The sequence below is a fragment of the Salvia miltiorrhiza genome, chromosome 4 (genome assembly GCF_028751815.1).
Source record: "Salvia miltiorrhiza cultivar Shanhuang (shh) chromosome 4, IMPLAD_Smil_shh, whole genome shotgun sequence".
Classification (NCBI taxonomy): Eukaryota; Viridiplantae; Streptophyta; class Magnoliopsida; order Lamiales; family Lamiaceae; genus Salvia; species Salvia miltiorrhiza.
Window position 1 is genome coordinate 8,260,274 of NC_080390.1, and position 25,633 is coordinate 8,285,906.

Genomic DNA, 25,633 nt, shown 5'->3' on the forward strand with positions numbered 1-25,633 from the left:
TTATTTCTAAGTTATAACTGACTTAGCAAAGTCAAATTATTTATTAATCGAGAAACAGAAGCAGTTATATTTTATTAGTGCTACTAGAAGTCGAGGATTTATTCCGACAGCAAAGCAGATTAAATCTACGGATTTAATTTAAGTTATATTATAGTTTATCAAGTTAGCAGGCAAGGAAAAAGATATCAAACAGATACAGTAACAGATGATAGAGAATAGAAGCCAATATATTATTATAGTTCACGAATACAGTCTACTTCCCAGCTTGGGGAAAATCATATAGTATATTACAAGGTTAAATTTACGTGGCCACCTTACTGCCACTCACTCTAGTTGGCACAACAATTAAAGAAGATAGATAGAAATGTCCATAAAGTTAGTGGAAAGCAAAATAAGTGTGCTGCCACCCCACTACCTATTGCTCCCCACCTATTCAAACCACCTCCACCATCTCGATTCTTTAAGGCTACTAGCCAACACTCCTTCAAGCAAACAATTCAGCAGCAACCTACCTCCATTCATTCTTTACTCACCTGTATTTGTTAAAGTAGCAACCTTATTTCAGTTCATCTCATACAAATCAACAACAACAGCCATCAACAACAAACAATTACAGGTATATACTACTATCTCAGTTTATTTTCTCAATTTATTCAAGCCACATACACTGTCATAATACCCAAGCATAGAACATGGATATCAACATGAATCTTGTTAACATCATTCACCTTAGCAACTAGAAGCTTAAACAGGAAACAAGTATATATATATGCACACAGGGACTTAGCAATCGAAATCAGTTTATGCTATATTTTCTTATCACACGAGGCAAGCAAGGAAAATTCTTGATACATTAGCAAATCACAGTGCCTAGTTTTAATCTCTAGCATAACCGATATGTATATATATAGAGAGATCAAGAGTATTACATCTCACTGTTTCAGAAAAGAAAATAGCAATAACACTTATGGGATTCATAGAGTATTAGATACCACAAGAATTCCTTTTACACAAAAATAGGGGAGAGGCGAGTTCGACTTAGCCTTAGGAAAAGCGGGCTGACTGCCTCGGTCGGTTTGAGACTAAGACAACGACGGTAGGGGCAGGGGCGAACGAAGCTGACCGGTATCGAGCCGAGCAGCGGCTGCTCTGCAGCGGCGATCCATTTCTTTCTGGAAATTCGGACAGCGTCGACGGTGAAATTAGAAGGCCTACTGTCACGCAGAACCTCAGCGCGACAACAGCAACAATTTCACTCAACGATTGCGGAGAAGAGGCAGTAGAGGCGGGCTGAATTCTCAGAATAGGAAGCTTGAATCTCGGTTGCGGATATGTTGAAAGATGAAACGAGGGGAGGAGAAGGTGAGCGAGGCCGACCGACTCCAGGCCGGAGCAGCACTAGAACGGCGACCAGCCATCAGATTCTGACGGAGACGCGGTGCAGCGGCGACCTGATATTTGACGATTAGGGCTCGAATTGGGGCTCTGCGGAGAGGAGAGTCCGACGCAGGAGAACGAACGAGACGCAGGCGGTTCGCCGGGAATTGCAGCGGCGATTGCGATGTCAGGAAGGACCTAGGGCACGCCCTCTCACCTCGGACGAACTTCAGCAAGAGAGAAGATACGGAGATAGACGGGTGCGGTCGCGCCGGACCTAAACTCGGCGGTAGCCGACGCCGGTCGGAGCAGAGGCGGCGACTGAAATCATCGACTGATGTTGAGATGGGAGTTCTCGACTATTTTTGAGAAAGAATAAGGGGCTCGTCTGATAAGAGAGAGCGAGAAGAAGAACAGGGCCGAGAGTGAGAGAGAGGAGTTGGGCTTGATGTTATTTTAATGACTTGGGCTTCATTATTATTTACTTTGGGCCTCTTTTATTAATTCAATTGGGCTTTAGTTATTTAATTTAAGTTGGGCCTAATTTATTTTTATTCTACAAATGGGCCTTCGATTTTTAATTCTTTTGGAGCTTGTTTATTTTAAGTAAATTGGGCTTTGTCTTTTAATTCTTTGGGCTGTTGTACCATATCAGCTGGGCCGAGTTTTATTTAATTTTAAGCTCAGAATAATTCATTCTATTCTTGGGCAAAATTGTTGGGCCTTCATGAATTATTTCAATTGGACTGAATTATATGATTCTTTGGGCCGGATCCTTCACTTTGAGCCCAACAGACCTTATTTTAATTTGGGCCTTATTATTTTATTTCTTTGGGCCGAGGCTTATTTAATTGCAGCTGAGCCTTGCGTACTTATTTAACTTAGCCCAACTATTCATTATTTATTCATTGGGCCAAGATTTATTTAATTACTTAAGCCAAGGAATTATTTTGATTGGGCTTTCGTACTATTTATTCAGGCCCACTTCTACTTAATTAATTATGAGGCTGCCTTGTTGAGCCTCTTAATTATTGAGCTTATATTATTGTTTCCTTAAGGCCAAATTATTATTTTGAGCTGCCATTATTTATTTGAGTTAAGCTACTCGTTTTATTTAATTAATTGACTACTCTCTTTTGAGCCTATTAATTATTTGAGATTACGTTAGTAATTATGTTTCTATCGAAAAGCCCGATAATTTCTACGAGGTCACACCTCGATTAAAGCCGAGATAGTTCTTTTATTTCGAACGAGTACAAATGCGAGGTTTACTTCACAGCTAGAATTTTCCGATGAGAAAGGAAGAATCAAGTTTTATTCGACCGCGCTAGACGAGAGTTAGTTAAATCTATTAACGAGGATAAATAGTAGGATGCCCCGAATATCGTTCGAAAAGATTAGTACATGCATACCAGATTCATGCATAGTTAAATTACGCTTTCTCATTAATTAAGAATTTTCCTCGAGGCAATGTCTTATTTTATATTCTCGTGATTAAGGTCAAGCGCGAGAGTAAGAACTACACAAGGAGTTAGAGTACCTTAGCAAAACTTTGCTATCAGGTGGGCAATTTCTTACGCGTAAATAAAATGCTATGCATATGTTATGCTTTAAAATGCAAATTGGATCTTCAAGTGTGGTATGCTTTATTATGCTTTACGCTAAATGATTTACGCTTGATTACGCTTGAATGCTTTACGCTGATAAGTTTATGCCTGTGATTGATGCTTGCGTCTGTTGGGGGAGGCCTCCCTCAACAGTACGATGCCGTGTCCGTTGAGGAGGGCCTTCCTCACGGCGCGATGCCCGTGTCCGATGAGGGAGGCCTCCCTAGCGGCGCGATGCCAGTATGCCAGTATGCCAGTGTTACAGCGTCTATTGGGGGAGGCCTCCCTCAATAGTACGATGCCGTGACCGCTGAGGGAGGCCCCCTCTCACGGTGCGATGCCCGTGTTCGTTGGGGAAGGCCTTCTCCACGACACGATGCGTGTTTATGATTGTTAATGATAAAGAATGCGCTCATGCTATTTATGAATTTGGAAATGTTTAATGAGCAAAGAATATGAAAGAAACTCATGCCTCTTATGCGATATTGTGAAAATGTTAATGATGTTATGTTATATGCTTGGCAACTGCCCACTAAGTACTCTTGTACTTAGCCCTTCGATGTTTATGTTTGTGCAGGTTGAGCTGTGATGGGCGATGAAGTGTTGTTGCTGAGTGGAGTTTTTGTCGAACTTAAAGTAGGCTCAGAAAGGATACATGTCTTCATACATGTATCTCAGTTATGCTTTCCGCTGTAAACACTGATTTTTTTTTAGTTACACCTTCCGTTGCAAACTCTGATAATGTTTTAGCCAAGCCCCTAACGATGCCTTTTTCCTTTTTAAGGAATATAACGCGTATACAAGTTCTTTGAGTACCCTTTTTATGCGAACTATGCCTTTTTCCTTTTTAAGGAGTATTTCACACGTATTCAAGCTCTTTGAGTATTCTTTTATGCACCCCTTTCTAAACCCGCTTCGTAATTTCCCTTCCCCAGTCATGGTTTTCCCGGATTAATTATCCTTAATTAAGGCCGGTCGGACGATTGTTGGCTGAATATAAAAACTATGGAGGTGGTGGTTGATTGTAAAGCTAAAGGTTTAGAGATAGTGGTGGGGAAAAGTGATGATAATGGTGTGGAGAAGTTGGGGAACAAAATTTATGGAAGAAAAAGAAATAATAAAAAAAATGTAGAGAAGAATTAATGATGTATTTTCTATGTCTCGGTGATTCTATAACTGTAAGATGGATCGCGTGCTCGTATCTGCTTGGTACTGTTTATTAAAATAAATCTCGTATTTCGACATGTGATTTTTCGCTTAAATCGATAAATTATAAAATGAATCTAAATTAAATCCGCAGATTTAATTAACTCACGAGTCGGAAATAATCCACGACTTGAGTAAAAATAAATTCTAATTCCATCTCGCTTAAATAAATAACGTGACTTTGCTAAGTCAGTTATAACTCTGAAATAAAATCATTGACTGTTTTAACAATATAAATTCAGGATCATAAGCTGAATTCATATCAGGATAATAACCGTTTTCATTCACTGATGAACAAAAATAAACACTCATTACTGGATTTAAAATATATAAAAGAGCGGGTCATTACAATTTATGAGAATTTGTACTTTAGTTATTTGATCAAATAATTATTTGTGTAAGAAAAAGTAATAGCACTTTTAGGGTTTAGTATTCCCTATTTAGGGTGTAGTATTCAGTGTTTAGAGTTTACAAAATATTGAATGATGGTTAATACTTATATTCACATAAGTATACTTTAAGCATGGAAATGTATATCTTAGATAAAATTAAAGTAAATATTGTCATTTGAATTTATTATTGAATGACTAGGGTTTATTATTGAATATGACTAGGGTTTAGTATTCAAGGTTTAGGGTTTAGTATTCCGTGTTTAGGTTTAAAAAATACTGAATGATGGTTAATACTAATATTCACATAAGTATACATTTATGCATTAAAATGTATATCTTAGATAAAATAAAAGTAAATATTGCCATTTGGGTTTATTATTGAATGATTAGGGTTTAGTATTCAGTGTTTAGGGTTTAGTATTCAGTGTTTACAAAATATTGAATGATGATTAATACTTATATTCACATAAGTATACATTTAAGCGTGGAAATGTATATCTTAGATAAAATTAAAGTAAATATTGTCATTTGGATTTATTATTGAATGACTAGGGTTTATTATTGAATATGACTAAGGTTTAGTATTCAAGGTTTAGGGTTTAGTATTCCCTATTTAGGGTTTAGTATTCAGTGTTTAGGTTTAAAAAATATTGAATGATGGTTAATACTTATGTTCACATAAGTATACATTTAAGCATGTAAATGTATATCTTAGATAAAATAAAAGTATGCATTCAGTGTTTAAGTTTGAAACATTACATTTCTTCACAACAATGTTTATTTTTATTCATACGAATGTTTACTTTTAGTTAGTTACTTAAGTAATAATCTTTGTAAATAAAAGTAATTATTGATGTGAAGAAAAGTAAGCTTTATAACAATAATTACTTTTTAGACAACAATGATTACAATAAATATAATATTTTTGAAACATTACATTTCTCCATATCAATTATTACTTTTTATTATATATATCAATGATTACTTTTAATAAACATAAATAATAATATTATTATTTGATCAAATAATTATTATCGTAAGAAAAAATAATTATTGATATGTATAATGCTTTATATTGAATGAAGGTAAATATTTATATTGCCATAAGTATACATTTGTGTAACAAAATGTATATCTTATGCTTATTAAAAGTAAATACTCATATTAAGGTTTAGTGTTTAGGTTTTAGGGTTTAGTTTACAGGGTTTAGGGTTTAATTTATAGGATTTAGGGTGTAAAAATATAATACTTTATATTAAATGAAGATAAATACTTATATTTACAAAAGCATATATTTGTGCGAATAAATGTATATGTTATGCTTATTAAAGGTAGCATTTACTATAAGCAAATGTAATAATTTGGGGTGACGGATCAAATGGGCGCGGGTCAGGATCAGGGTTGGGGCGCGGGTCGACCCGGCCGCATCCCATGCGGGTGCCCTCACCCAAGTCCAACTCAATGAATAATGCTTTCAATTATCATTTTTGTAAGAATGAAAATACAATTAGATTAGATGTGTGGAGCAACGATTTGTAAGAATGGGATTTTATATCTAAATAAGTTTATGTTTGATGATGTGTCGGTCCAAACTTGTGAGGTTTTTGCATTGTCATATATTTATGGCAAGATGTTTAGTTACAGAATCGTTTGAAAGAATGTGTCGATTCATTGTGGCAGAAGAGTAACATTAAATTGGGTTAGTTGAAGTTTTTGATGAGGTCTTTATAAAAATATATTTCGGGCAATGTTTCATCACGCCTAAATACCATAATTTTTTTACACCGTTCTTTAGACTACCCACAGTCGTGACACTCACCCAACCCAACCTTACTTCACTTTTTAATAAAATATTCATTTCTCTCTCATCCACCTACACAACCCACAACCTAACATAATTTTTACTCACAATGGTGACACCAACCCAATCTACATATTTTTTCTTTTCACTTTATTTTTAAATTATCTTAATATCTAAAATAAAATATAAATTAAAATTAAATATTTATTTATTATATTTAATAAATAAAATATTTTTTTTAAAAAAAAATTGTAATTATTTTATAATTAAACATTGTCATATATTATAATTGATATTTAACTCAATCACAAAGGAAGATTACAAGAATTAAACACACAACTGAAATTAAATATATGAAAGTACAATACGTGAAATATAGTGAAATTGAGAGAAAGAGAGTTTTTGTTTGGTGTGAAAATATAGTGAAATTAGGCTCTATTTATAGAGCTAAAAATAAGAAAAATTTTAATATAATTTTAATATATTTTTTATAAAGATAAACCATTATAAAATTTTGTTTATCCAAATATTTAATCCACCAGTTAAAATTTGACAAGTGGCAAGGAAAGAAAAAAAATAGAGAAGCATGACTTGGGGCGGCAGATCCCCCAGGTCACGCAATTTTTGTGACTTTCCAATTATTTTTTTATCCAACTTGTTTTGTCCTATTAGCATGACTCTCCCTCAATGTCACCGTTGGGAGTAGTCTTATAGTAACCGGTCCAATCATTTAACTTTTTAATATTTCCCAAGAAAGAAAAAGGGTGTTTGGAAATACGAAAATTATGTTATTTTAGAAGAAAATATGTTATTTCAATAGATAAAAAATGAACACTAAATTTAATTGAAAAGAGCTATTAAATACGCAACGTCAACTCATGAATAAAAAGAAAATATAAAATGGGAGAAAGATAGGAAAAATCAAATTAAAGAAGCAAAAAAAAGGCAGCACCGACTCATGAATGAAAAGAAAATATAAAAAGGGAGAAAGATAGGAAAAATGAAATTAAAGAAGAAGCATAAATACGATAAGCGAGATGGCTAATGGAAGACACAAACTTCTGAATTTCTTTGTGGAAAGACAATGAAAGAAAAAGTTCACTTGTTGACTCACATATTGCGCAATATATATACAATAAACTGAAGCTAATTAGGAGCAACTCAATTTCAGCAATTGTTAATTATGGGCAACTTAATTTCATCATTTCTTAATTAACATAATTTTTAGAACGTAATTACCGTTTAATAATTATTTAACGCCAAAATTTGAATAATGAAAGGAGCCATTTTTTTTATGCACGTGAAATAATGAAAAATATGATGAAGGTAGTGAAGAATCAACCTATGCTTAAATTTTTTCAGATCGCACAAATATTTATAGTGGCTGTTCGGCTATTAATCGCCATTAATTGAGCTCAGTTACAATTACAGTAGAAGTTCGGAGAATAGAAGAGCTGTTCATATCATATATTCCATCCGTCCCAAACGAAATGTCCTGTTTTCCTTTTTGGGCTGTCCCAAATGAAATGTCCTGTTTTCTTTTTTGACAATACTCTCTCTCTATACTTAATATTTAAATAATTTCCACCAACCCACTTTATCTACTTTATACACATTTCTTAATCTCCGTGCCGAAAAGAAATACTCCCTCCGTCCACAATTTAATGCCCTGTTTGGCTTTAAAAAACTGTCCACAAATTAATGCCCTGTTTTGCTTTTTGTACCCTTTTACTCTTCTATTTTTTCTATATTTACTACCATTTGCCACTAATGGACCCACCTTCAAACACCTTTTTCACTTTTATATTCTATATTTACTACACTTTATCACTTTATCACTTTAGTCAACTACTTTATCACTTTAGTCAACTACCCTTATATTTCATCCACATCACCTTTTTCAGCTTTCTTAGTCTCCGTGCCAGGACCCAAGTAGGGCATTAATTTATGGACGGAGGGAGTAGGACATTTCATTTAGGACGGAGGGAGTATTATTTTTAGAGTTGCGTATCATAAGGAGGCCGAAACGGAAGCGACAATTTGCCCACCTCACTTAGATTCAATCTTATGCCTATGTTATGTGACATCATTAAAATACTTGTAGCAGAGCTAAATGCAGTAGAAAAAAAGTTTCTGTTGAAGCTACATATGTTATAGTGGAAAATTTAGGATTGGGGAGATGGGAAAAGTAGAAGTCTATAAAAGTGGAGTTTTCAAACTTTGGTAGCTTTTTAAAAATATTACTCCAAATGTGCTATTAGTGGTTTATTGATGCTACTCTTAACATATCACAAATTAATGCTGTCATTTTCGCTCTATTTAACAAAAAGTAAATATATTATTTATAAATATCAATTGTAAAATACGCGCTATTAGTGGTTTATTGATTCTACTCTAACAGATCACAAATTAATGAACGGATTTTAAACTTTCCAGATCTGAAAATTAAATTTTGAGCTGAATTGAAGTTACTATATACGGAATTCGGGGTTGTTATTATATACTCCCTCCGTCTCTGAAATAAGTTCTTATTTTTCCTTTTTGGGACGTCTCCCAAATAAGTTCCTCTTTCTTTCTTTCCATTTTTGGACAACTACCCCACCACTAGTAATACTTATTTATTCTTACTTTTCACTTTTTCACCACTCTGAATACTTTTTCACAACTTCCAATAATAATTACAACTTTTTCTCCACTATCAATACACTTACAACATCTACATAATATATAAAAGCACAGTTTTAACGACTATATTTTGCCGCCAATTTTTAAAATTTCAGTTTTTTTTTCTTTTTTCTTTTTGGACTATCCTACTTCTTCGCACATACCGTGAATTCAGTTTTCATATTTTTCTTTCCATTACTTTTCTTAATTTTTAATATTCTCTCTCTCTAATATTTGTTCCTAATTACTATTCTCTCTCTAATATCTATGGCTAACACCTAACAAGCCCACGATCCTCCATCTTCCAACATTTCTTTTCATTAATTTAGAAACGAGATTTCTTTTTCTTTTTCATCTAGCTTAATTTCAAAAGCATTGTAAAATGCAAATAAAAAATTTTTTAAAAAATTGCCATGCTCTCTGAAATTCATAGAATGATAACGGAAAAATCAATTCACATTCGGAAATATCGTAAACATAAAAGAAATCTCCATCGATAATAATAACAAATTTTAACATATTTATTATTATTATTTCTTAATTTAATTTAATATTAGATTGACAATTACTTATCTATTAAGCAAAAAAAATATTAATTGGATAATCATTATTGATTCTCTTTAAATTATAAAATAAAAATAAATTGAAGAGTTTAATTTTGTAGTAGCATGTCTATTCAAATTTAGTTAAATCAACTGCACATTTTATTTTTGAAAATGAATGACACGTTCGGCCCTTTATTTTTTCGGCTAACTCATTGATAAAAAACATTTGTCAGTAAAATACACAAATACTAAAAGTTTTGATGCATATAAAAATAATTGATGTCATGTTTATTCAAATTACATGGCATGTATGCACTTATGACTCACCGATGAAACCATTTTTCAGATAAATTTTTTCTTATTAAAATCGAAACCCCAACTAAAATAATGCAACATCATTATTCAATATTATAAAATTAAACTTAATAAATTGACCATTTTTATTATGAAAATGAATCCTGTCTTTTCGCAAAATCAATTCTTTGGATGTTGTATAGGAATTTTATTTTATAATTTGTATTTAAACAAAATGACCACATAAATATGATTAAATATATAGTAAAAAAATATACTATTAAACTATATGCAAATAAATAGTTTTGAACATGTTAGAATATTATATGATATATAATGATACTCATTATCATTTATACTTACTTTTGATGGTGCATTTATATATTTATACACATTATCAATGAAAATCATAATTGGTAATTGAAAATACAAAATTGAAAATTTATATATTTTTTAATTCATGTTTTTTTTTATTGAAATTATGTCGTAGATAATTTAAATTTTTTTATTTAGATTTATAATTACATTTATTTATATTTAAATTATATATATTTAATATGCATATTTATTTATTTAAAATATCTTTCATTTTCGATACTGATTGTGCATCGCACGAGTGGGTCAGTGGGTGTGTGCTAGTTTTCTTAAAACTGTGCCGTCCCCAAAGAGGAACTTATTTAAGGGACCGAGGAAGTATTATATAGATATGGATTGGAAGCAGACAAGCAGCTGTAGCAGAGAAACAACGTACGAATTATTGTTTCTTTAATTCGCGCTGATTTCCCGCCTCTCTCTCTCTCAGCATATACATACAGAATTTACTACCACCGTGCTGCTGTGTACTATCTAGGGCTTCTCACCGGACAACATGAAACGAGGCAGAAATCGGAGCAAACCAATTGCGCCGCAAAATGTTCGTGCAAGCCAATCTCGTCGGCATTCTCTGATTTATTTGTTTGTTTATCGTTTTAAAACAATGAGTGATTTGGTCTGTATTTCGTTCGGACCTTTTTTTTTAAAAAATTGTTTTTATTATTATTTGCAGCTGATATTGGAGGAAGTTATTGGTTTAACTATAAAAAATGGGAATGGATTGTCGTCGAGCGTTTCAAGTTCGAAGTGCGCGTATATTGCCGGTTGTGTGGTGGTGCTGTACGATGTCGTTTCGGGCACTCAATCGCACCTAATGGCGCCGAATCGAGTTCCGAAACCATTGAGCTGCGTCGCTTTATCGAGCGACGCAGGGATTGTTGCAGCAGGCGAGGTAATAAGCTCTGTTTTTAGGCACATTTTGAGTTTGTGTGGTGTTTTTTGACTCCAAAGTAGAATTGACACCTTTTTTATCCGGATAGTTATTATTAATGAAACTAGAATATGAATGGTAACTGATGTAGGCTCAGTTAAGGCTGTTATATACAATATGGTTCTAATCCATCACTTTCCTTATGAAGAAAAGTGAATTTGATCGGGAAAAAAAATTCTGTATAACTATTATTAGATGTTCTTTTTTTATTTATTTTATTATGTATAGATTTGTTTTTTCTGAAGTAGGGATTCATATTAAAATTTGACATCTAATATGGTGTTCCAGTCAGGTCATCAACCTGCAGTATTGGTATGGAACTGTGAGACCTTAGCTTTCATATGTGAGTTCAAATGCCACTCATACAGCGTGGCATGCATGGCTCTGTCTGCTGATGGTTAGTTAGTTAAATTTACTCATAATTTATGCTTGGAAAGATTGATTCAGTTGTGATTATTTATTTATGGAACCATCTACTAATACTTACAGGCAAATACGTGGTCTCTGCTGGAGTGCCTCGTGATGGATATATCTGTCTCTGGGATTGGCAAAATAAGGTTTTAGCCGCAAAAGTTAAATCATCTTCAGTTTCTTCTCCTATTGCATCTATTGAGTTCTCAATAGATAGCAAATTTATTGTTGCTGCTGAGAAGAATCAGCTGAAAATCTGGAAAGTCAGATGGTCACCTGTGTCTCGTATGAGTACTAGATCTGCGTTACTGACCTTGCTGAGGAAAGTTGATCTTGGTCCAAAGGACTTGTCATTTGTAGCTGTTACATCTCCTAGCTGGAAGAGTAGTAGTAGTGCCAATCATAATCAGGCTGCTGAGCCAATTCCTTTCTATGCAGTTACCAATAAAGGCAAAGTCACAACTTATAGTCAAGTAGATTATTTTCCCCTAATAAATTCAACAATTTTCAATTGATAAATATTACTCACTTATATTTTTCAACAGGAACTTTGTACATGGTATGCCCTGGCTCGCCGGTCAATAAATTGGTGGAGTTAGAGGTAGATACATATGTTTTTCCTGTATGTTCATCTTAAATTTAAGTTGACATATGTACTTTTATCAAATGCTCAGTGTATAGCCGGATTCTCAGTGGCTAGCCGTTTGAATCGTCTATATGTTACATTTTGTCTAATAGAAGTACACTCTGATGGATCTTCTAACCTACCTTAGCAAACTAAACCTGTTTCAATCTAACCATCCTGTTTCATTCTAACCATCCTGTTTCATTCTAACCATGTGTCATAAACTCACTTTCCCACTAGATGGGTTTGTTACAAATTTGTCTCATGCAAAAATAGTATCTCCCTACTAGATTTCTCCTCACTAAGAGAATTTTATATTTTATTCGAGAAATTGCATGCATATACAATGCCAACTATAAACTAATTGATTTTATGGATCAAATATTAATTAACTTAAATCAATTTCGCAGAAACAGCTATGACATTGGACTGTCATTCGTGATACACCCCATTTTTTGTTCCAATTTCAGGTTGAGAAATGTTATGCAATATCGACATCCACAAATTTGATTGCTTGCGCTTGCAATAATGGAGTTGTAAAACTATTTGCCTCCCGCTCTCTTGAATATGCTGGTGGATTATGTTATGAAACCAAAAGATGCAAAGAGTCCAATTCTGTAGATTGCCAAGTAGAAAGTGGCCAAACTGAATTTCAAAGTTTGCCTGCATTTCCCGATGCCATTGCTTGCCAATTTTCAACTTCAGATAAGCTTGGCAAGTTACTATGGTTCTTTACTGTTGAAAATTTTCAATACTGTCTGCTAAGCAATCTTTTTACTCTGCAGTGGTGGTTTATAATGACCATAGCCTTTACGTATGGGATATTAATGATATACACAAGGTAGTTTAGATATTATTATTTTTCTCAATCTTATCACCATTATTCAGTTCTTCTATAATCTTGATCCTGAAGTCACAATCTTTAACTTATGCTAGTGACATAATTTATTGCAGTAATAGAATCCTATCTTATCCAGGCTACCAGGTGTTGTGTCCTCGTCTCACATAGTGGATGCATATGGGATATTAAAAATGTTCCATGTGAACATCTGCACGATCCATCTCTGTCTTGTGTTGCTAAAGGTTGTTCTGGTGGATTATCTTTTGCAACATGTTCAGCTGATGGTAACATTAGGTTGTGGGATCTTGCGCTTCAATCTGCCTTGTTAGACAGTAGTTTGTCTCTTCCTGGGAATGGCAGCTCTGGTGGAGCCATGTGTTTAGGTGGTTTCTAACTTCTTGACTTTTTTAACCGAACAATCTAAGCTTATACTTTTGCTAATAAGTTTTCCTCATGTCTGCTCTGTTTCCATGCTACAGTGAGTGCTGGGATCTTTGAACGCGACTCTGTTGCAAAAGATATTTCCTCTCATGGGTTTAGGGCAATGGCAGTTAGTTCAGATGGACAGCACCTGGCAGCAGGTGATTGCCAGGGAAACATCCATATCTTTAATTTACACAGTTCTGATTATATTTTCATTAAGGTAAAATATTTAGTTTCAATTGCGGTCATCTCTAAAATAACAGAAGATATTACCAAATATATTATCAGTTTATCACCTCTTTTGTATTTTTTCTTTGTTTAAAAAGATTTGTATTCTTGTTGAGACTCTACGTGTTGGGCACTTGTAGGATGCTCATAGTGCAGAAGTTCTTTCCTTGAGTTTCAACTTGGCTGACAAGGATGACATTCCATCCAGTGAAGCTTTAGAAAATTGTCTCTTTCTTGCCTCAGCAGGACGGGATGGACTCATCCATCTTTTCGATGCTTCCAGGTTACATTTTCATAGCATATTATAAACTCTTTGTAAGTGGTGGACTTACTGAATGCAAACTCATTCTTTTACTTTGAATCAGGAACTTTAATCTCCATGGAAGTATTGACTACCACTCATCTGCCATTACTGCAGTAAAAGTCGCCCAAAGTGGTCGTGAGATTCTCAGTTGTGGTGCTGATAGGTGAGTCATCTGAGTGATTTGGGACCACCAAAAAATTACTTCATGTTAGTATTAAATATGAACATAAAAATAGTTTGTGTTTCATGTAGGTTTGAATGTTTACATAAAGCATCTGTAGTCTAAAGCATTTTTTTGTTAAATGAAACTGGTTACTACTATGTTTATTAACTGTTGATTTGTAATATTATGTAATATGCTAGGCGTGGGTTGCGAAACATGTAGGGATGCACTTTTAGGTTAATGCTCTGTTGTAGCATGTCCAACTGACAATGTTGTTTCTGTGTAGGTCCCTGGTTCTTCATAGTCTGGATGTGAGTGATACAGGGTGTAAGATTTCTTGCCTTCACAGAATCGCAACTAATGGAACCATTTACGATGTGGCTGTTGATCATCCAATGAATGTAGCAATAACTGTGGGCGAAGTAAGGATGACAAAGAAAGTACCCTTACCTTCAGATTTTCAGTTGAAATGATGAAACATGGGTCCTTAACAAACATTGTTATGCGTAATCGTTAACTTTTATACAATTCTGTGTTAGTTTATCCTGATTAGTTGATGAGATTGTTCTATCTATAATAGCCACGTGATATTCTTGCAGGATAAGAAGATAAATGCATTTGATATTCGATCTGGAAAACTAATTAGATGGTTTCAGCATGATGGAGACATTGGTGACCCAATAAAGGTATGCCCACACAATTCCAAGAAGTTTCGTCCAGATATCTTACATTTTGACTACAGGTTACTGTTGATGGAAGCGGCAGTTATCTTGCCTGCTCTTATTCTAATAGATGCATCTACATCTATGACTATGTGACTGGAGAGATGGCTGCACAAGCCACAGGGCATAGTGGTGTTGTTACAGGCATCATCTTTTTATCCGACTGCTCACATCTTGTGTCTGTAAGTCATTTTTATTTTATTGGTCTTTTGATTTCTTTGGCTGTAGAACTTGTAAAATAGTTACAGTCTAAATTTTTTTCATGGTGTTCTAATACTTAGACATTCCATAACGCGCATTAGCAAACACAGCTGATATCTTGAAAGTGGATTTGGTTATTGGAAACAAAAATTTCCTATATGCTTTCAAATTTCCATTGTCCTCTAGTTTGAGTGATCATTTACTGGATATATTCTTATAATTAAGAAATGACAAGCATCTGTTTCTTAATAAATTGTGTTATTCTTGTTTTTTCTAATTACTTACTGCCTACTTATTAACCTAGCAAAAGAAGTGGACATTGCGATATTGTATACTTATAAATGACAAATGTTGTGCTCTGTTTTTAGTACCCTTTGAAATTAACTCAAATTATGCACATAGTAAGTCAAGTTTCTCACATCTTTCTTGATGGTTGTCAATTTTCTGGTGACTTCAGGTTGGTTCCGAAGGTTGTATCTTTGTCTGGAAGCTCCCCGCTCTTCTATCTTCAAAAATGTTGCAAAGATCTAAGGGCATTTCTGGTCAATTTCCGCAGGAAATCACAAATCCTCCTGTGGCTTCTAATCAGATAAATTCCAATCAAGTGTTTGACCTCCTGCAAAAAAACCACAGCAAAGAGGCACTTGTAAATGAAAATCTTAGACACTGGTCCAGTGACATGTTATACCAAGATGGAAAAGATCTGGAGAAAGAAGGATTTAGGTTCAGTGTATCACGACTTCCGAAATGGGCACAACATCAAGTTACTGACAATTCGGCACCCCCGGATACAGATCCTAATTCATCCAAGGTAGAGCAGCTTAATTTCACTCTTCAGACTTCCATTTTGTTTTTTCAATTATTATTTATTTATTTTGTGCAAGAAAAAGGAACATTTTGGTTTCATTCATGTCAGAAACAGCTATATATATGGACAACATTTATTTATTGTCCAACACAAATTCACCATGTTTCTATAACAGTGCAATCACTTACTATGACTTATTCCCTTAGGTTGACTCACAACAATATTCTGCATGTCATCAATCACAAAGTCTGTCTAAAGATAATGAAGAAGTTGGCCATCTGTATTCTGGAACCATACCCAGATGTTTCTCAGAGACTGAAAGCAGTGTATCTCCAACACCTCCAGAAAGTTATAGGTAAGCAGGCAATTTTCTGTTTTGGAACTTGGAAGGATGGTTTTGCTTATCTAAGGGGTTCTGTTTTGGAAGGATGGTTTTGCTTATCTAAGGGGTTTTCACATTATGTGCGTGGTTGAGTCGCAGGGCATCAAACACTCGCTGGTTAACCATACATACTGTTTGCATGGATTTTCTTGATTCCCCCACAACCTGTGATATGAAGGGCCTAAATGTGCAGGGATCAATAACGGACAGCAGAGGCATGGGTAAGATACTTATATCATCACACTACCGTCAATTGTGAATAGATCATATGCTTCTTCAAAGGCGACTAATAATAATGATGGATGGATATCTCAGTAGAATTGTTCGATTATTTGATCAAAATACATGAATGACTAAATTCTTGAGTACTTATTGCTTTAATGATCAAGAAGAATGTTAACCGACTCTATGTGCTCATGCCAAAACGTATTCAACATTCCTAAGTAATCAGCAATGTGCTCTTGAATGTACCAAATACATTTTCTGTCAAGAAGTTTATTCTACCTTGTGTCATCTTAGAAATGAAATCACTAGTTTGATGGTTAGTCTTTTTCAGTAATATTTGTAATTTTAAGATAATCCACTAGATTTATTAGCTTGTGAATTGTGCCCTTGGAATTGGATAAAGTCTATAGATAGGTTCTAGTATACTAACTCCATTGTTATTGTGCAGCAGAAGGGCTGGTTACGGAGAATACTCATTCTAACAAGCGCATCAAGCTCTCTTCTCGAGGAACCAACATTGACACTAATGTACACGATGCCTCTTTGGACAGTTCAAGCTTTTCTAGTGGAACAGACGAAGAACAAAAGATTTACAAAATGAATTTTGGGAACTTGTCTGCAGAGCTGAAGGTTTGAACATAAGAAACCCCCTCTTTCTAGCACAATCGCTTACAGTTTTCTCTCCCTCTGCTGATGTGGTGCCTAAATAGGCGAAGTGCCTAATTTTCTTTTCCTTGACAGACAGAAAGGGGAAAATCATTGAGCAGGAGTAACTATCCTTCTGGATTCCTTGTGCGTAGAGAACTTCTTCAAGGCAGAAAGAGGTCTTTATCTTTATGCATGCATGCTCAAGATTCCATTGGTGGATCCCCAAGAAAGGCTGATTCCCCTTTTTTGCCAAAGAAATCTATATCATTATCATCCCTTGAGGTATGACATGAAAAAGAATCTTGAGAAGGTGCAAGAGAAAGCGCACTCTTTTAGCATAAACATTTGAAAGATCACTATCTAAAATGCTAGTGAAATTCTGTCTACAGGATGCTGGAAATGCACTTGATGTTGCCAAGGAGGCTGACTCGTCGTTGAACTTGAAAATCGATGAAGTTGGAGAATCAGAAATCATGACATCGTGTGAAGAAGCATTGCGTAATCTGGAAGCTGCAGCTGAGAATGCACTGCAGTCATTTTGCAAATTAGCAAATGTAGATATTGCAGAAGAGGAGTCGAGGAGGTTTGAACGACTTCATACAATAGAGAGAAAGGTTCAGGCTCTAGTGAAATTACTGCATCCATCCAGCAATGCCCAGTGCGAAAAATGAGGTGAATTTTTTCCAACCAGCTAGTTTCTTTAGGACTCTCTAATACAAAACATCGATATAATGTTACTCACTTTTATCTATAATCAAATAAATGGTTCTATTATCTTTTGCCTAATGAATTAATTCCATCAGTAAGTCCTAAGTTCGCATGTGGGGCTCTATATCTTTTTCATCTCATTTTTAAAAATTGAATTCTAAACAAAATTTTTAAAATAAAAAATTTCATAAATTTAAATGTGAATAAAATAATCTTAAAAAGATTAAAATATTTGTTTTATTTTGTTTGTATGTATCCAATTTGTATATATGTTGAATTCAATTTTTTAGGTTAAGTATTGAATTCTCTCTATCGATGATGCCCCTATCTCGTTCAGGACCTTATAGTCAGGGTCAGAGCTGTTTACTACCTCAACGTGGCAAAATCGCACCAAATACCCCCGTGTTTTAACGGTGCTTAACATTGTTAGATTTTTTTATTTTTTTATTTTTATTTGGGGCTGCCGACGTTGAAATCCGGCGACATCGTTGCTGATAGCTCCTATGTCTGGCAAGACCAAGGCTGTCATTGTCGTTACCAGTTGGAGGATGCCACCACCGCTAACATCTTGAATTCGTCTGCCATCGAAAAGCGAGGAAAGAATCCTTCACAAATGGCGGTGGCTTGGGCTGCCGTCCGACTGAGCGAAGGAAATAGGTAGATTGGGGACCTGGGGCTCGGTGGAGGCGGCTCTCCGGCCGTGCGTTCGCCGGAGATCGAAGGGGATAGGAAGTGTCGTCTGGAATAGGGACCTAGGGTTCAGGCGGGGAAGAGGAGATGGAAGGGTAGTGAGGGAGGCGGTAGTCGCGACATTACCGTGATCCTCGGAGACGTGGGAGGCGGCGGGAGTGCTATCCGCCGAAGAACAGAGAGATGGGGGTGTCACTGGTCGGATTCTGGCCTCGCGGGTGGAAGGGGCAGGTCAAAGTGGTGGAGGTTTAAGGAGAGCATAATTAAAAAAAAAAAAAAAAATCTAACGGTGTTAACCTCATTAAAACGTGGATTAAAACGTGGGGGGTATTTGGTGCGATTTTGCCACGTTAAGGTAGTAAACAGCTCTAACCTTGATTATAAGGTCTTATATGCGATTGGGATGCCATCGATAGGGGGAATTTGGTACTTAACCCAATTTTTTTATAACTTCAAAATTATAATCTCACTTCAAAGTATAGTTTATCTTATTCATTTTTATTTTTTTTGAGAGACTTAATCAAATTATTAGGAAAGTATAGGCTGCTCCACCGTATAATTTATTATAATTAAAAGAAAAGTTACACTAAGGGCGTGTTTGAAAAGTGTGTTGAGTTAACGACATTTTCACAAACCCAAGGAAATGTTACTGGATTTGGGCCGGTAAAGCTATATGGGCTCAATGTTTGGTAGTAGCTTGTTAGAGAGTCAAAATTGTAGTGAGACTGTTTGATGACACATGATATTGTCAAGAAATAAGAATAAAATGTCGAAAATATCCTTAAAATTAGGGGATGAGAAATCAATGATTTCTCTCTCTGGTCTTTCTCTGCAGAAAACCACTGTCGTGAAGAAGAAGAATAACTATTCTCTCTCCCTCCCTCACAGTCTCACTCTTCACCGCCATGAACGGCTCCGGCAAGGTTGTCCGACTGAGAATGTGTACAATCCCCCAAATCAAAATCTTCTCTTCAAATTGTCTAAGGCAATAGAAGGCAATTGAAAAGTTAAATTTTGTAGAAATCAAAAATTTCAATTTTTCATTAGCTTTGTAATTTAACAATCAAAATATCAAAGATTCACCTAAGTAGATGGGGGGTTTTCCGTTCGAAACCTTAGATCAGATCATAAAAGGAAATAGAAAATGAAATCACTATGGCGGCGGCATGAAGGTAGGGGCGGCGCTGCCGAGGAGGGAGGCATGCTGTAGCTCGGCCTCGTTGAACTGCGCCTCGCGATCCATCTCGATGATGAGCGGGATCCCTAAGATGATGACGGTGGTGTCGAGGATCCAGGCAGCTTTGCCGGTGCTCTTGAGGAGGCGCTTTTAAAAATTTGGGTGGGCGCTTCTAAAAACTTGCAGGAGGCTGCCATGGAAGATTTTGGGTGGGAGGCATGCTGCTAGGGCTTGAGCGAGGTAGGCAAGGGAAGGAGGCAGTGAGGGTTAGGGTGGGGGATGGAAACGGCGAATGCACGAGGCGGCGGCCCAATTGACGGTGGTCGACGAATCAGTGGCGGAGCCACATTGGTGCAAGTTGTACCCCCAAATTTCTTATATTTCTTACTCCCTCCGTCCATGAAAGAACTTCCTAGGAGGGAGTGGCACGGGTTTTAATAAAATGTTGTATAGTGTATTGAGAGCGGAGAAAAGGTTGTAAAGCGTATTGGGAATTGTGAAAAAGTATTAATAATTTATTGTGTTGTTTTAATTAATGTTATTTGAGTGGTGGGAATTGTCTTTGGTGGGGTATTGTCCCAAAATAGGAAAAAGTAGGAAGTTCTTTCGTGGACGTTCCGAAATAGAAAAATAGGAAGTTCTTTCGTGGACGGAGGGAGTATTTTATATAATACAAGAAAAAATATAATACATCATTTTAATAATTATAATATTCATGTTAATTATTTAATACTCCCTCCGTCCCTAAAATAACTTCCTCTTTTTCCATTTTGGGACGTCCCCTAAATAACTTCCTCTTTCTTTCTTTCCATTTTTGGAAACCTACCCCACCACTAATAATACTTTATTTATTCTTACTTTTCACTTTTCACCACTCTCAATACTAATTATAACACTTTTCACAACTTCCAATAATAATTATATCACTTTTTCTCCACTATCAATACACTTTACAACTTTTTATTAAAACTCGTGCCGTCCCCAAAGAGGAAGCCATTTCAGGGACGGAGGGAGTATTTTATAGTGATTTGTTATATTAGTTTGTTAAATTTGTACTCCCTCCGTCTCTAAAATAACTTCATATTTTTCCATTTTGGGACGTCCCCCAAATAACTTCCTTTTTCTTTCTTATAACACTTTTCACAATTTTCAATAATAATTATATCACTTTTTCTCCACTATTAATACACTTTACAACTTTTTATTAAAACTCGTGCCGTCCCCAAAGAGGAAGCCATTTCAAGGACGGAGGGAGTATTATTTTTGACTTATTTTCATTTCTTAGATAATTTTTAGTATTGAATTTGAGTCAATGATCGAATCAAAGTAAAATCATGAACTATTAATAATGAATTAGTTTATTTTTTTAGAATATGAAAAATATATATATTTTTAAATGCGTAACAGTAGGTCTTTATATGCTTTCAATGTACTTGTACGTCGTTGGATGAATAGAAGTGCGAACAACTATTTATTATATTAAGTGATTGATTCTAATTAAGTGATTGATTCTAATTATAAGTTCATTAAAATTCTACTTGAATATAAAAATAAATTGTACGGAATGTTTAAAATAATTAGCTCGGGAGCTCTCGCTCCCGAACCCTCATACAAATATTTTCAGACATCGTATAAATTTAGTACCCCCAAATCATAAATCTTGGATCCGCCACTGCGACGAATCCAGAAGTTGTGCGACCAATTCCCAAACTTTCAATTTCTCAAATGGGGGAAATCGGGGCAAATTTGTGAAAGGAAATATAAGCAGAGTTACTGTTCAAATCAGGTTCGCTAACCGAGGCTCCCCCCTCATCTATATCCGTTGTGTAACAGTACTTTTTCGCCGGGCCATGACTTTTTTGCGGGCTTCACATACTGGGTAGATTGGTTATCAAACGAGGAAATAAAGCCTATTTAACGCTCCAAACTAGGCTTAAACTACTAGTCAAACACGCCCTAATTTGATTTTGTATGAAATCTCACATTGAAGAATATCAACCAATTTTACAACAATCAGTTCACCGTGGATAGATAAGTTAGATTAATTTGATTTTATATGTGCTAATCTTCTTGAATTTAATAACTATAATAATTAGATATTGCACCTGGCTCGCCAGAACGAAGCCTCAATCGAGCTCTCCTGTTCGAAAACGTGATGAGGCACGCCAAGAGCTGATCAAACCTCATTACAGATGTGAAAGTGTTGCTTCGCATGAATCAAGTGTTGTGCATTGTGTTATTGTAGTACACAAATGCACATGGAGCAAACAGCGGAAATAAAAAGAAGGCAACGGATGAAATATTTTCTACAAGTTAGTGAGTTATAAAGTATAACTAGTATGTGCCCGCTCGTGCGATGCACGACCATCATCGAAATTGAACGATAATTTAAATAAATAAATAAAAATGTTAAACATAATATATATATATATATATATATATATATATATATATAAGTAAATATAAACATAAATGATCTCAATAAAAAATAAATTATTCACAATATAATCTCAATAAAAATATCAATCTGAAAACATTCGAATTTTCAATTATTGAAATAGCAATTAATTGATTTAATTGATAATGTGTATAAATTTATAAATAAATAAATTATGAAATATCAAAAGTAAGTATACATGATAATGAGTATCATTATGGATCATATAATATTCTAAGATGTACAAAACTATTTATTTACATATAGTATAACTATAGTTTAATATAGTTTTCGAATGCATATTTAAATCATATTTATGAGGTCATTTTGTTTATGCTCAAATTTAAAAATAAAGTTACAATGTATACATTTTTTTTTCAATTGGAAAATGAAAAAATAAAGGGTTTAACATGAGATATGTGTCGTTCATTTTCCAAAATAAAATGTATACAATTTCAGTAAATTTAAATAAATGTGCTACTAAAAAATTAAACTCTTCAATTTACTTTTATTTTTTATTTTTAAAGAAAATCGATAATGGTTCTCTAATTACTGATTTTCCAATGAGTAATTTTGAAGCTTAAAAATTCGATTTTTAAGATATACTATATATTAGTTATTTATCTACAAATTTATATTAATATAAAGTTGACCTTTAAAAAAATATTTTTAAGCTAAAGATTTCTAAAATGAACAAATATAAGTTTCATCATTGTAATTGCATTAAACTGATATAATAAAAATATAAATAGTAAAATATAAAAAATACTGATATATAGTAAAAACATAAAAAATAAAATAAAAAAATATGGAAAAAGGAATGAAAGAACCGTGAATTTTAAAAAATGAGAAATGAGAGAGGAGATGATAGAGGAGAGAAGAGAGAGGAGAGAGAAAAAAATAATTTGGTGACTTTAAACTATAATAACTTATTGGTTTTAAATTTATGTTTTATAATTTTTACATCAAATTAAAGATATTGTCATTATCTTTAATTTAACATCCATATTGAATATTTTTTTATAAATTAAAGTTGATGATTTTAAAAGAGAATCAAAATTATAAGAAGAAAAATAAAGAGAGAGAAATTTTGGTGGAAAAAAATTTACGTTAGACTCCTCTTTTATATTATATATAGATTTAACTACACATGCTACAAAAATTTCTATATATTTTATATCAACATACATATGCCTCGTTTGTGGTGGTAGGGATAAGCATAATTGAATCGTAAACAAAAAATCATATCAAATCGATTAGTTTCGATCGGTAATTTTTGCTTGATTGTAAAAAATGAGAAGCGAAATTATTTCGATCAATTATCGATTTTGGGCTAATTAATTCAAGGTAACCGACCGAAAAACTATTTATTTCAATTATTAATTATTTAATTTTATCATTTAAATACCAATTCAACTCCATTTCTAAAGTGTGTGACACGTCTTTATCTTCAATTAAGAAAATAAATAAATTACTTGTAACCTAAGATAAAGATTATTTCTTCAATTTTAGTCTGACGCCGCTCAACCGTCTCTCATCCATGCCGCTCAATCTCATCAAGCCCCTGTTTCGCCATGGGCAGTCAAATCTCCTCCCTCCACCCAACAGGCAATTAACATCCAATGCCAAGCGTGGCCATAACATTGTCCAACTATATCCTCGTCCCACCGCCGTTCCACTCTCAGTGAGGTTGTCGATCGTCCCTCTCACTGTGACTTTGCCCCTTTGGTCGTGGCGATCTTCCAAATTTCCTGCTCGCCCCTATCAAATTACAAATGATTCACCAGATTTTATAAATTCTTGATTTCTTTGTAATGCATTGGATCTTTTTCTGTCATTGCTGGACTTTTTTCTTTTGCAATAGTGAGAAGGAAAGCTAAAACTTCTTGATTTCTTAGCTTTAATTTTTCTGCATATTTTTGTAAATGGTTTGTGCAATTGCATTCGGTTATATTAGTAACCGACCGAAACTTGAATTCAGTTTCGGAACGTTGTGGTGGTGACGTCGACGACCACGCCGGAGGAAGATTGTTGGAATTTTCAGATGTCTGATGAGAAGAACAACCATTATTTGTGAGAGTATTTGATTGCAGATTTGTTAGGAAGAGGAAATCAGGTGAACTTCTTCTTTACCGATGTCGCATCTTCTTCTTCATCTTCGCTTATTCTTCTTCCTCACCATTTCTTCATCTTCTTCTTCCCATCTCAGTCCACCCTGTAGTGCCGCTTCTTCTCCTTCTTAATCGTTTCTTCTTCCCATTTTAGTCCACTCTTCACCGCTGCTTCTTACTCTTAACCATTTATTCTTCTTTTTCTTCTTCCCATCTCATACCTCATAAGTATATTGATACAAATTGATTGTTAGTATAAACGAAAATAATGTCAATTGGATCTGTATTTTATAGCTTTAAATAAAATAAGTTGGTAATGGTGGATTTAGTGGGGTGAACGTGTGCAGCTGTAATGGTAATCCCACGTTTTAAATTTTTCGGAAACAAAAGAACTGAGAATTCAAATTTTTATGGAGAATTTGTTAATTTTGAATTTTTGCCGGGAAAAAGTGTCCGTTGAAACTGCTGCTTTATATATAATATAGATTTGTAGAAGTTTTATGTCAAAACTTCACTAAAAATGAGAATGACTTATAATTCAAGTTCAATATCTTTAACAAAAGACACGCTCTCACTAAATAAATAACATTATATTTGTAATAAATAAATACACGCATAAATTAGTAACATTTCAACGTCGATTTATATAAAAACTAATATACAAGTTTTAGAGATATAAAGATGCAATATTTTTATTAAATACGTGTCACTTTTTAATTTTTACAACTACATATTTTATGTTAAGTATTGAATTAAAAATACAGAGAAGTGAAATGATGAGTATAACTTCCTAATATAAATTTCTAATATTGAATCATAATACATTTCACAAACTTTTGGAAAAAATATCTTATTATACTAATTTTCATAAGCAAAGTAATAAAATTGATAGTCAAATAACGAGAAAATTTTCATATAAACAAGCGAACGCAATATTTTTGGGTCAACCTTATAGGGTTTCGGGTTAATTTTGGGCAGAGCTATTCAGTTTCGGGCTAATCAAGTTGTAATTTTTATCGAGTTGAAAATTTTCAGCCTTAACTATCTTGGATTGGCGGGTTAATTGGGCCAGCACACGGGTTTATTTGTATGTCTTCAATTTTTTTATTTGTTTTATTTATTTATTTGTATGTCTTCAATTTTTTTCTGTATTTATACGGTATTGCATAAGTTAGACGAACTTTCGAATCGGTCACCCAACTTCCCAATGGATCACCCATCTTACTTGTGCTCTGTGTCAAAAACACGCTTAACTTTGAAGTTCTTTTCGAGTGGTCACCAGTACAGAACACTCGTATTATTGATATATCTATACATATTAATTCATCTAAAGGCTATAT

General features: G+C 34.2%; 1 protein-coding gene and 1 long non-coding RNA gene across 6 annotated transcripts; both read left to right on the plus strand.

The window, feature by feature from the left end:
- Positions 1-247: 247 nt before the first annotated feature.
- Positions 248-3,922, plus strand: LOC131022574 (uncharacterized). The gene is made up of 3 exons (XR_009101342.1): positions 248-616; positions 2,877-2,939; positions 3,562-3,922. It is a non-coding gene; the product is annotated as an uncharacterized LOC131022574 (long non-coding RNA).
- Positions 3,923-10,630: 6,708 nt separating this feature from the next.
- Positions 10,631-17,956, plus strand: LOC131022575 (uncharacterized). 5 transcript variants are annotated; one of them, XM_057952081.1, is made up of 20 exons: positions 10,631-10,799; positions 10,932-11,150; positions 11,478-11,586; positions 11,679-12,050; positions 12,146-12,201; positions 12,696-12,939; positions 13,011-13,066; positions 13,203-13,449; positions 13,546-13,709; positions 13,858-14,000; positions 14,083-14,184; positions 14,471-14,606; positions 14,784-14,870; positions 14,927-15,088; positions 15,565-15,918; positions 16,122-16,270; positions 16,397-16,518; positions 16,971-17,152; positions 17,264-17,452; positions 17,560-17,956. In XM_057952081.1, exons 1-20 carry the CDS (start codon positions 10,755-10,757, stop codon positions 17,839-17,841), a joined length of 3,420 nt encoding a protein of 1,139 aa, XP_057808064.1. In that variant the 5' UTR covers positions 10,631-10,754; the 3' UTR covers positions 17,842-17,956. The 5 variants fall into 5 exon arrangements, with proteins under 5 accessions (XP_057808064.1, XP_057808065.1, XP_057808068.1 ...); XM_057952082.1 differs by having other exon boundaries at positions 16,974-17,152; XM_057952084.1 differs by having other exon boundaries at positions 10,688-10,799; positions 11,482-11,586.
- Positions 17,957-25,633: the final 7,677 nt, after the last annotated feature.

What these genes read in the sequence shown, in the direction of transcription:
- LOC131022575 (XM_057952081.1), top strand. Translation starts at nt 10,755, where the DNA reads ATGAAACGAGGCAGAAATCGGAGCAAACCAATTGCGCCGCAAAAT. An exon ending in ATATTAATGATATACACAAG is followed by an intron (nt 13,067 to 13,202) that starts GTAGTTTAGATA and finishes TATCTTATCCAG; the next exon opens with GCTACCAGGTGTTGTGTCCT. An exon ending in CTGATTATATTTTCATTAAG is followed by an intron (nt 13,710 to 13,857) that starts GTAAAATATTTA and finishes GGGCACTTGTAG; the next exon opens with GATGCTCATAGTGCAGAAGT.